At 40.7% G+C, this 12,949-nt stretch overlaps 1 protein-coding gene across 4 annotated transcripts in view; it reads right to left on the bottom strand.

Moving 5' to 3' along the window:
- Positions 1–1,451: 1,451 nt before the first annotated feature.
- Positions 1,452–12,949, bottom strand: part of TRAF6 (TNF receptor associated factor 6) — a 27,787-nt gene continuing 16,289 nt past the window's right edge. For all 4 annotated transcript variants that reach the window (XM_024752563.1, XM_024752562.1, XM_024752561.1 and 1 more), the window contains 2 exons: positions 9,859–9,936; positions 1,452–8,507 (listed from right to left, as the gene is read on the bottom strand). In XM_024752563.1, coding sequence (XP_024608331.1) covers positions 7,638–8,507; positions 9,859–9,936 — 948 coding nt within the window. In that variant the 3' untranslated portion in view covers positions 1,452–7,637. The remainder of the gene's footprint in view (positions 8,508–9,858; positions 9,937–12,949) is intronic.

The raw sequence follows: 12,949 nt of genomic DNA on the forward strand, positions 1-12,949 counted from the left end.
CTGTGAGATTTGCTTGACTCCCCCCCTCCCCCTGCCCCACACCAAAGAAGAAACTGGGTTTGCTTCCATTTGGACATTCATGTAAATGTTCCTCGTCTCTAGGTGTGTCTGTTCTTTGGGTTCTCATTTGGACGGTTAGAGCATCTGCCTGCTTCCCTCATTAAGAGTTAGAGAAAATCTTTAACACATGCTCATTTAATATCTGTATGAGAACCGTAATTTGACTCTTTTTTGAAAATTATCCTTTAAGGCCAGGATCATATTAGAGATCTCTGATCCCCATCTGATTCCTTTCCTTGAAAGCTCATAGTCTGATTGAGAAGACGCTCAGTGCTGCCAGTAACTCTTTGAGATATTAAGAAATCCTCCCCTCCTCTCCCTGTAGGCCACCCGCCTCTTTCAGGTAGCACGCCACCTCTTTGCCTCAGGGGAGGGAGGTATATGGCAAAAGCAAAACAAAAGGCAACAACTGAGGATTTTGTGAATCTTTCTGGGTTTTGTTCTAGTAAAGCTTCAGCCCACAGAAGAGTTCAGAGGAGCAGTGGAGCAGGAGAGGACCAGAATCTTGGAGAAACAGGAAGTGGACTTTTCCTTCTACGGAACCATAGGGTTCCACCTCAGGCTGAGAGAAGGAGAGGGAGGCAGGAGCATCAGGACCAGGCCCTGAGAGGCAAGGCTGCAGGGTCGGGGTGGATGGAACAAGAGCAAGGCACAGGCTGGAAGGCCCCGCTAAGCCCAGTGGACACGTGTGTGCGTGTGCGTGTGCGTGCGTGTGCATGCGTGTGTGTGGGAATGCATTTGGCCTCTAGCCTTCTGGGCTATTTAAAACCCTCAGATCTTGACTCATGAGGCAAGCTGCATTCTGTTAAAGTCGTTTGTGTTCTGGGGGCTACATTTTAAAAGTGAAGAAAGAACAGAAAATGTCAGAACGGATCAGGTGTAGTAAAAGCAAGTGTTTCAGAAACCTTTCGTGTCAGGTGAGTTGGTGTACATATTATTTATTCATTTATCTCTATCTAATCTACTGTGGGTAGTGAGAAAAAAAAGATTGCAAAACTGATCCTAAAAGCATTAATAAACAGTCAATTTCTGTTCTATCGGTCTAGTTGTATTCAATAAACCTGCCTTCTTTCCTCTTCTTTCACAATGGCTCCAAAGGAATTTCAGATTAGACTGGAAAAAATTTTACTTTCAGGCTCCTAACTAGTCTAAAGGAAATGACTAGTTACCATCTTTAAGCACTTTTGGTGGGGCTTCGTCTACTTTAGCTAGACACCTCAAGAGAAACGAGCAGCCGGGGGAAAGGAACCTGGGATTGAGACAAAGAGGCCAGACCTCCTCAGACAGAAGCTCACTATTTTTAAATCAACCCCTGCCTGCCAGTCAGGATAGAGCAGCCAGTGGGAAAGGTGGGGTAAGGAGGGGAAGGATGATTTTTCAGGAGTTTGAGATCTACTTTTCAGCGCAGTTTTATTATTTATCTTTCAGCAGTATAAATTCTGTGAAGATCAGACTTGCTGACCCACTTTTGTATTAAAATGTACAAATCTCTACCCAGACCAAGCAAACATTCTGTGATTTTGCCTCATTTTCTGCCAAGGCAACAACTGTCACTTTATAAAGTAATCCTGTTCCTGCTGGTCCCTTAATTACAAAAGTTAATTTTGAAAATGTGACAACAGCGTTAACAGACATCCGTAAGAATGGACTAGAAGTAAGACGTGTTGTTAAACACAAATGAAGACCACACTTGAAAACTCCCTGAGCAGACACAACCAGTTTGGTCATACAAGAAAAGCTTAATTTAGCTTATTTTGCAAGACAAGCAAGGCTAACTTGACCTGAGTCACTTCTTGCTTATGCCTCTGAAAATCATAAGCAAAACTTAAATTGTTCCCCAAAAGTGATATGAAGTAACCACTAACCAATTTCCTTTCATTTAAGAAAATTCTAATATTGTAACCAATGACTGTGAAGAATAAGCATTGTCTCCACACTAGATAAGCTGCATTATAACAATAGACAGGAGGGGTTAGGTGTGTCAGTCTGGCATTTGTTTTCATCTAAATTAATATTCAACAAGATCCCAATCAAGGAGCACTGTTTTGGTCATATCTTTGCAACCACTACTAAGATACTATCTACGGTAAAAACTCTAAGCACCTTTGGAGATAAACGTGAATCTACATCCATCACCTGGGCTTAGAAAGAACAGAGCACACTCATCTGCTAAATGGAGAACAGAGACCCTGCTTAGCCCTTGGCCGACCCTGTAATTTCATCTCATCGACCTGATGGAGACCACCTGAGGCCGGGCTGGCAGGAGCAGGGCTGGTACTGTGTGTGGTGTGGGTTGATGCTCGGGGAGCAGAGGAGGGTGTGGCAGTGAATCGGGATGACTGCGTTAAGCCCGGCCCTTCCACACAACCTGTTCTTAAACTGAACACTGATTTTCTATCTTTCTGTGTTGAATGTCTGCCTCCTCCCATCTTTGTATTCACCAACCCCCCACACACACAAAATACATTATTTTCAGAGTTCAGATGGATTAGGAAAACACTCACAAATTCTGTGGCAATAGTAAGTTCTAAGCAACAGCGGGGTTTTGATAAGACACTTCGACCGTTTCCCATGCTTCAATTTTTCAAAAGTCAGAGTTCATTCCGTAGCTTGTCATACAGTTAGAGAATTAAGAGAGCCTCCCCAGATTCACAGTGTATTTTTTCTTTCTTTTTGAAGTGTCTTTCTTAATAGATCCAAGCATTAATAAATGTTACCCATTACTTAATAATATCTAAATTTCAAATTCTAGTCCCCACTTTTCAAGTAGATAAATGGACACAGAGAGAAGTGATTTGCCTGTGGTCAGTCAGGAATAAAATCTAAATCTCTTAGCTCCTAATTTACTGGTTTATACACTAAATTACCCTGCCTCTTCAAGCCCTCTGGGAACATAATCCTGGAACGCTGCATAAGCAAAATGGGGCCAAAACTGCACTCTCACCAGAGAAATTAATTGGATAATCAAGTGTGGAAATAACATTAGAATATTCTGTACAATTGATCAAGGACTTTCTAATAATTCTATTATAAAAAACATCCCTTCAGGCAAAATAAATAAGATTGAAATTCAGCATGACAGATTTACAAGTTTAAACTAGCTTAAATTAAGGACTACAATTAGCTATAAAGCAAATATCATGTTTCCCGGAGGAGCTTAAGACAACTGAATTAAAGGTGTTCAATTATCTTAGCAGTGCGATTTTTAAAGAGAAACCAACCTTAGTAAGTCTCATTAAAAGGAGCATCTCTGAAGTGGTAAGGCAAATGTTAACAAAATGCTATTTGTGGATTCCAGGTGGTAGATGGCCATGGTACAATTCTTGCAACAATTCTGCATGTTTGGAAAATTTCATAATAAAGTGCTGGGGGAAAAAAGCAAAATAAAAGTAACGTTTATTTCTTATCACCGAAAACTCACATGACAAATAACCTGCCAAAAAGTGGTGCACCTCAACCAGTATTTTCACTAAATGTTCATTGTTAATAATTGAGTGTGTGCTGTGTGCTAGGAACTGTGCTAAGTCTGGGGTTTCAGCTATGGACAGAACTTTGCCCCTGCCGCTCAGTTGATGTTCCCCTCAGGGCCACTGATAGCATCTCTTCCTTGGAATACAGAAATCCATCTGCCCTTCTTCCCACTGGCGTTCTATTTAGCTTTTATCCTGAAATCTATCTGGGAGAAAGCTGGGATAAATGCAATTCGTCAGCAGAGACAGGGAAGCTCTATCAAGAGGAGGTTCTCCCTTTGAGAGACCGCATCTTAGTGAAGCAACTGGGCATCTCCTTGCAGGTGTTTGCCTTTGACTAAAAGTGAGGGCTGTGATTGAACATCATGATCTGCAGAGATGCATCTATTTGATTTCATCAGATCACCTTTTTGGATACTAGGAATTTGGAAGTGCCAACTCCATTCTAGACTCTACAATAGCGACTGTGAAACTAACTACAGCTTATCATATATATGCACCCGGGAATTTTTTTTAAAATGTATTTCAAAGGAAAAACACAAATGACTATTGTCCCTTTTTCATTTCCTCAAGGCACTGCACTGCTTAGGTTCTATGGAACTAGGCATCACAAAAACACCTGATGGTATTTCTCATAAAACAGTGAGTAGAATTTAACTGAGGCAAAACAAGAACAGCAGTAACTGAATTAAGGAAAGCTATTGCAAAGCCTTAAGTTAGAAAAACCTCTCTAATAATTAAAAATGTTTTCTGGTCACCAGAGACTTGAGGATTCCCTGGATAAAGGAATGACAAGCAACTGCTCCTTTTTGGTGAGAATGTACTCTAACTGCATAATTCATAAACATGCTCTTAGTTTATCTAAGACTTACGGTATAAAAACAGCAATGGGGGACAATTTTATAATTTTATACCTGCCACAAAAACTAAATGCTAGAGATCATTCAACATCTCTGTTAGTCCATCTTTAGCGGAAAAAACCCCTCAATTTTCATCCTATTTCACTTTTTTCTATTCTATTTTTATTCCCCCCAATAAAAGTTTAATCATTTTGTAGTACAGCCAGAAACTGTCACTGCTGCAACCGCTAACGGACAGTAAAAAACTACCAAACTACCACAACATCCTGACTTTGTTTTCCAATAACAAAGGGTATGACCTGCAGCAAGTTTCATCCAACACTGGGTTGGACACCTCTGGGAAAAGAAAAAAACAATTTATTTTTAATTTAACAATGTCTAAAAACAATGTCCAAAGATAAATGTTAAAAGGTTAATAAAACATAAATACACAGCTCAAATACTTGTTAGCCAACTGGGTGAAACCAGCATGTTTCAGAGTGAGGCAGGAGGTTTGAAAAATGAACGGAAGAGAGCCACTTTCCAGCTAAGAGTGGATTCTGAGTTGAAGTCACCAAAAGTTTCTATATGGAGAGTTTGACCATTACTTTTACTCTATATTCACAATGAACAACCAGTATAAAGTAAGTGGCAGGTTTATTACAAAATGCCAAATGTTGGGGGTTAAAAAAATTGTTCAAATTAAAAGGAGACCCTAAATTGATACTAAATTGAAGTATTATGTCAGCAAAAAAAAATAAAGCAATTTTTCTACGGGCAAAATCCTCTTGTAGATATTGCCAACTTTCTGCTGGTTAGCACTTCATTTCTTAAAACAGAATTTTATGGTTGGCATGGACCTTAGAAATAGCTAATTCAACTCCTTCAGGGAAACCTGAAGCTAAAAGTTGAAGTGAGGCAAAAAACTGTTTTTGTTTGGATTAAGGCTCCCAAGTTAGTAGAAAAAAATAACATAACCAAAGCAGAAAATGGCTCGCCTCAGTACCTAATGCACAGCCATGCTTTTAATAGAAATTTGACCAGGAAGCTTTTAAATGCTATTTCCTTCTCTGTGAGGGTCGAATGTTTTGTGGCAACATTTTTTTCTCCGAGAAAAGGACATGTTTACTGTAAAAAAATATAAAACATGTAAGAAAGCACAAAGAAGAAAATAAGTCATCAAAAAGAGTTTAGTATATTTCCTTCAGGTTTTTTGTTTCTATACAAGAGTAACTGCCATTTATTTTTCACATGGAACTGGACAGCTATTTATTTTTGGAAAACCATCACAGGAACAGCAGCGGTGCCGGGCTCCTCACCTAGAGGGCTGTGCCGCAGTGATCCTTGGGAGCTGGGTGGAGAGCTCAGGGGCCACGGAGCACGAACTGCCAGCAAGCCAACTGTGAGCTAGTGACGGGCAGCTGCCGCTAATGGCGGCACTGGGAACAGGGTCCCTGTATGACCTTTTTTTCCCCCCCCACTTTATAGAATAAACCCACAAGAGCAGGAGCCTGGATGTGGGGTGGGTAAGGAGAGTAGACAGAAAAGTAAAGGGAAAGGTCAGAGTGACACTTGCTGGGTCTGCCTGGAACCGAGACCATTCCTTTGCACGGTCTCTTGGCTTCCTCTTGAAATGAAGGCTGATCTTGAACACCGGCCAGGGGCCCTGATTTGGCCTCTCTGGAGTTGCAGGACTACCTCAGACAACTTTAAACAATCTTGTGTAAACAGCATGGTGTAGGGGTCCTCTCAGATTCTTCATAAGAGCCTGTACTAGTTGTGGGACTCCCTGAGAACTACATTTCACCATAATCTTTAGTATCTAAGGCTTTTAACAAATATCTAGTGGCACAAAACCCATCCCTCCCTATTAGGAACAAATGGCCACTTCAATACATTCCACGTGATCCTCCTCAGGTATGAACTGTGGGACTAAAGCCACCCACTCAAGTCCTGATATAATCACTATGACTTCCAACCTTGGTTTGGTGACCTCTCAGGTACACCAATGATCTCCCAAGTATTAAGAAATTCTGCATTTAGGACAGCAATTTTCTTCCATTAATTGAACTAAACCAGAAGGTGTTCAAAAGAGCTGAAAATTTCTGGCTCAAATAGCTTTCCTCACCACCAATGAGCTGCCCTACTGGTTGACTAGTTGAGCCATTTAAAATTTTTGTTGGTGATTATGTGTGTGCATCTCCTTGTCCTACAACCATTAGGCAACAGAGAACATAGGTAGGCCTGTGGAATTCACTCTGCCTGGAATAGACAAAAGGGATTTATAGCATTAACACCCAGCAGCTGGTTTCCACATGGTTCTCAGAGTTCTAAACTCTGGACAAGATGCTACTTTGTAGCCTCAAGTAAATAAGCAAGGTACAATGAAACAAGAATTATTCAACAAACAACATATCCACACTTAGTAAGCTTATATTTAGGGTTTAAACTAGTCCCTGAATATCCTTAAAAACACCCTGCAGGCGGAAAAAACAGGGTTAATGAGAACTTAAACTTTCCAAGGATTATGGTTCAAATCCTCTGAAATCTACAGGAGTTCAAATAAAATGAGAACTCAAGAATAATAATTATTCTCGCTGGCACCAGCACGAGGCGGTAGTGATTCTCAAGTTTAATATATTGCAGCTAACACTATAAGAATACGTGGAAATTTTATGGAACGTCCGTTATTAATAAAAGGTTTGAGCTTTACTACTCCAAACCTGGGTTTGACAATAAACCCCCCTGGAGCAAGAGCCCATGAAAATAAACCAAAGAGATATCCTACTAGACAAACAACTGCTGCAGTAGGCCACAGGCACTTTGAGTGTAACCATTTTTAAAAGGCAGGGAACACGTACATTCCCGAGAAAACTGCTTCAGATTTTTTTTTTTTTTTTTTTTTTTTTTTTTTGCGATAACGCGGGCCTCTCACTGTTGTGGCCTCTCCCGTTGCGGAGCACAGGATCTGGACGCGCAGGCTCAGCGGCCGTGGCTCACGGGCCTAGCTGCTCCGTGGCATGTGGGATCTTCCCGGACTGGGAACCCGTGTCCCCTGCATCGGCAGGTGGACTCTCAACCACTGCGCCACCAGGGAAGCCCTGCTTCAGATATTTTTAACAGGAAAGTGGCAAGTGACCTCTCTAACCACATTCACTGGTGGGTATATCTTCCCCATTGCTTTTTTTGTTTGTATGTTATTGAAAAGAGGGCAAGTTTTCTCCAAATGTTTTTTCTGTTGTTTTGTTTCTTAAACAAAGAGAGGATGCTACATCCCCAAGTCAGTACTTCGTGGTTGAAAACCCTCCCTCCGAAGACTGCCCATGTCAAAGCGGGTGGAGACCTCACAGCGTACTAATAACGTGTCGTCCTTGATGAAGGTTCTTTGTCTTAGGGCTTCCAGATGCATAAAGGTCACATAGCCAAACCCTTTGGGGTTCCGTGGGATTGTGGGTCTCTGGAAGGCAAGCAGCTCTGGTTTGGCGTCCATTATCTCTTCATGGTTTTGCCTTACAGGTGCTTCAGACTGATCAAGGATGGTAAGGCGTATCGTACCCTGGAAGGGCCACGGGAGGTGGCTGTCATACTCTCCTTGCATCGTGTGGACGAAGAGGGATATGTAGTTGGCACAGCGCTGTGCAGTCGGTAGCTGCAGGTGCAGGCGCATGCATAGTTTGTAGCCGGGTTTGCCTGTGTAGAATCCGGGGCTGTGAATGACAACAGGTTTCTCCTCTTCTTGAGATTTCAAGTGCATCCCAAAATTGCCAATCTTCCAGATGTAAATTCCATTGCACTGCTGTGCTTCCATTTCAGCAACTTTGTCCTCAAGGGTTCGAATAGTTCGTTTTAGCTCACTTACATACGTGCTCTGAGTTTCCATTTTTGCAGTCAGCTCCCGGATTTGATGGTCCTGTCTTACAAGGCGACCCTCTAACTGTTGAATGGTTTCTTGGAAATTCTGGACCTCTGAGTGACACCCAGAGGAAATCCGGGGCAGAGAGGCAGAATCACATGGCAGCATGCCACGCTGAGGTGCGGGAGCTATCGCAAGGCTTAAAGTCTGAACAGCCTGGGCCATCATTCTCATGTGCGACTGGGTATCCTCTTGCAGGTGGCGTGCCAAGTGATTCCTCTGCATCTGAAAATCATGCACAGGCCTTAGGTTAGGAACAGAGATGTGAGCACCAGGAAAGGGACCTAGCCAAGCCAAATAAAAGGTTTTTAAGCCATGTCATCACTTCCCTCAATCCCCTACAACCTTCTTTGATTTCATCAGATTCTCGATCCAGTAAGATGATCTTGCCTCCTAATTCCCTGAAAAACCGAGAGGCTATCTGCTGAATAATCGTTCAGGGACTCAGAAAAAAACCTCCCTCCTACCTGTAAAAGTATCAGGATCTATACTCATCCTTCTTCTCTGATTCAGAGCTGACTCTCCTCTTGTCCTAGATTAATGCTTCACCTGGGCTCTAACTGGCACCTGCCCCTTTTCAACACCTCCGAGATTCTGCTTAGCTATCCCCTTTCTCCTTTATTTTCAAACATTCTCTCCTCTTAACCCTTCCCCTCAGAACAGAATTAGTAAAGTCTTTCCTGTTTAAAAAAAGGGGCAAACCTCTCTATTGATCTTGTATCTCCCTCTAGCTAGTATCATTTTCTCCCTTCTCCTTTTATAACCAAGAGGAGTCCACCTGCACTGCCTGCCCCCAATCCCTCACTTATTTTTACAAATCAGTTGCAAAGTGGAATCTTCCCTGTCTTCATACTCTTCTAAGATCATCAAGAATAGCCTGTTATATGAAAAAAAAAATCATATAACAATTTTTATTGTAAGGGTAATTCATGTATATTACAGAAAAATAGGAAGTATAGATGATCAAAAAGAAAATAAGTTACCTATTATCTCACCTAACTACCATTAACATTTTGATACATTTCCTTTAAGTCTTTGTATCTACGCACACAAACAATACAGAATTTTCTCACAAAGTGTAACCATACTATACACTATTTGCTCATTTTATTTTTTTAATTATTAAACACATACTTACTGTAAAAAAGTCAGATAAAAAGGCACAGTGGAAAAGCCGAAGTGTAATCGCACTCTCCAGAAAGATCAACTTATCATAAACAATGCTCCCTCTCAGACATTTGACACAACTGATCGCCAAGTCTTGAAACTAATTTTGGAGATCATAACAATAACTTCTCCTTGCCTGTTTCATCAACGTCTGAGACTGTTCATTCATGGCTCCTTTCCTGTTCTACTTCTCTTTCCTGTACACTCTGTGTGATCCCAATCACACCTCCCATTATCATCACCAACTACTTCTCAAAATTAATATTCTGAGTCCCAATTTCTTGGAGCTTAAGACCACATAAACAATGTGTGTTGGCCATCTCCAATCCACTGGTATCCTCCACTACACTATATAACTTAATTTTCTTGATCTATATTCAAGAATTAAAAGGAAAAAAAAAAACCTTACCTTTTCATGGCAACCAAAAGTACTGAATGTGCATGGAACTGGGGCTGTAGGACAGTCTAGATCATAATGATTAGGCATCTGAAAACCAAAACAAAGGTTGAAAAATGTTTTACCCTGCATATCATAGTCTAGTTTGACAAGATCACACTTGAAATGAAGAGTTAGACTTCATCTAAACAAAATCATATACTGTCAGTGGCTGACTTTGTTACAATGGCTGAGTGAATAGTTGCAACAGAAACCAGTTAGCCCACAAAGATTAAAATGATATTTACGGACATCCTCCAGCTGGATTTTAGCTTGGACAAACCACTCTCCCTGCCCCACTGTTGGTCCACCACTGGAAAGAATAATTAGGAACAATAAGATGTCACTGAAATATCTGTAGCTGATGAGATGAGCAGATTGGCATTTGAAAAAGCCTGATTCAGTGTAAAATGATTGTGAGAGGATCAGCTTGGTACCTGGGAGAACAGTTCTGTGGCTGGTAGGGTCTTGGTGCTTGGGCAGGTGTCAGGCCTGTGTCTCTGAGGTGGCAGAGCCAAGTTCAGGACACTGGTCCACCAGAGACCTCCTGGCTCCATGTCACATCAAATGGTGAAAGCTCTCCCAGGGATCTCCATCTCAATGCTAAGACCCAGCTCCACTCAATGACAAGCAAGCTACAGTGCTGGACACCCCATGCCAAACAACTAGCAAGACAGGAACACAACCCCACCCATTAGCAGAGAGGCTGCCTAAAATCATAATAAGGTCACAGGCACCCCAAAACACACCCCCAGATGCGGTCCTGCCCACCAGAAAGACAAGATCTAGCCTCATCCACCAGAATACAGGCACCAGTCCCCTCCACCAGGAAGCCTACACAACCCACTGAACCAAGTTTAGCCACTGGGGACAGACACCAAAAACAACGGGAACTACAAACGTGCAGCCTTCAAAAAGGAGACCCCAAACACAGTAAGATAAGCAAAATTAGAAGACAGAGAAACACATAGCAGATGAAGGAGCAAGGTAAAAACCCACCAGACCAAACAAATGAAGAGGAAATAGGCATCTACCTGAAAAAGAATTCAGAGTAATGATAATAAAGATGATCCAAAATCTTGGAAATAGAATGGAGAAAATACAAGAAACAGTTAATAAAGACCTAAAAGAACTAAAGAGCAAACAAACAATGATAAACAACACAATAAATGAAATTAAAAATTCTCTAGAAGGAATCAATAGCAGAATAACTGAGGCAGAAGAACGGATAAGTGACCTGGAAGATAAAATAGTAGAAATAAACACAGTAGAGCAGAATAAAGAAAAAAGAATGAAAAGAATTGAGGACAGTCTCAGAGACCTCTGGGACAATATTAAACACACCAACATTCGAATTACAGGAGTCCCAGAAGTAGAGAAAGAGACAGGGACTGAGAAGATATTTGAAGAGATTATAGTTGAAAACTTTCCTAATATGGGAAAGGAAATAGTTAATCAAGTCCAGGAAGAGCAGAGAGTCCTATACAGGACAAATCCAAGGAGAAACACGCCAAGACACATATTCATCAAACTATCAAAAATTAAATACAAAGAAAAAATATTAAAAGCAGCAAGGGAAAAACAACAAATAACAATTAAAAGGACATACATCATGATCAAGTGGAGTTTATCCCAGGAATGCAAGGATTCTTCAGTATACACAAATCAATCAATGTGATAAACCATATCAACAAACTGAAGGATAAAAACCATATAATCATTTCAATAGATGCAGAAGAAGTTTGTGACAAAATTCAACACCCATTATGACAAAAACCCTCCAGAAAGTAGGCATAGAGGGAACCTACCTCAACACTATAAAGGCCATATATGACAAACCCACAGCCAACATCATTCTCAATGGGGAAAAACTGAAACCACTCCCTCTAAGATCCAGAACAAGACAAGGTCGTCCATTCTCACCACTATTATTCAACAGTTATGGAAGTTTTAGCCACAGCAATCAGAGAAGAAAAAGAAATAAGAGGAATCCAAATCAGAAAAGAAGTAAAGCTGTCACTGTTTGCAGATGACACGATACTATACATAGAGAATCCTAAAGATCCCACCAAAAAACTACTAGAGCTAATTCAATGAATTTGGTAAAGTAGCGGGACACAAAATTAATGCACAGAAATCTCTTGCATTCCTATACACTAATGATGAAAAATCTGCAAGAGAAATTAAGGAAACACTCCCATTTACCACTGCAACAAAAAGAATAAAATACCTAGGAATAAAGCTACCTAAGGAGACAAAAGACCTGTATGCAGAAAACTGTATGACACTGATGAAAGAAATTAAAAATGATGCAAACAGATGAAGAGATATACCATGTTCTTGGATTGGAAGAATCAACATTGTGAAAATGACTCTACTACCCAAAGCAATCTACAGATTCAATGCAATCCCTATCAAACTACTAATGGCATTTTTCACAGAACTAGAACAAAAATTTTCACAATTTGTATGGATACACTAAAGACCCCAAAGAGCCAAAGTAATCTTGAGAAAGAAAATCAGAGCTGGAGGAATCAGGTTCCCTGACTTCAAACTATACTACAAAGCTACAGTAATCAAGACAGTATGGTACTGGCACAAAAACAGAAATATACATCAGTGGAACAGGATCAAAAGCCCAGAGATAAACCCACGCACACATGGTCACCTTATTTTTGATAAAGGAGGCAAGAATACACAACGGAGAAAAAACAGCCTATTCAGTAAGTGGTACTGGGAAAACTGGACAGCTATATGTAAAAGAATGAAATTAGAACACTCCCTAACGCCATACACAAAAATAAACTCAAAATGGATTAAAGACCTAAATGTAAGGTCAGACACTATAAAACTCTTAGAGGAAAACATAGGAAGAACACTCTATGACATAAATCACAGCAAGATCCTTCTTGACCACCTCCTAGCGAAATGGAAATAAAAAGAAAAATAAACAAATGGGATCTAATGAAACTTAAAAGCTTTTGCACAGCAAAGGAAACCATAAACAAGATGAAAAGACAACCGTCAGAATGGGAGAAAATATTTGCAAATGAAGCAACTGACA

The sequence above is a fragment of the Neophocaena asiaeorientalis genome, unplaced genomic scaffold (genome assembly GCF_003031525.2).
Source record: "Neophocaena asiaeorientalis asiaeorientalis breed wild unplaced genomic scaffold, Neophocaena_asiaeorientalis_V1.1 scaffold196, whole genome shotgun sequence".
Lineage (NCBI taxonomy): Eukaryota > Metazoa > Chordata > Mammalia > Artiodactyla > Phocoenidae > Neophocaena > Neophocaena asiaeorientalis.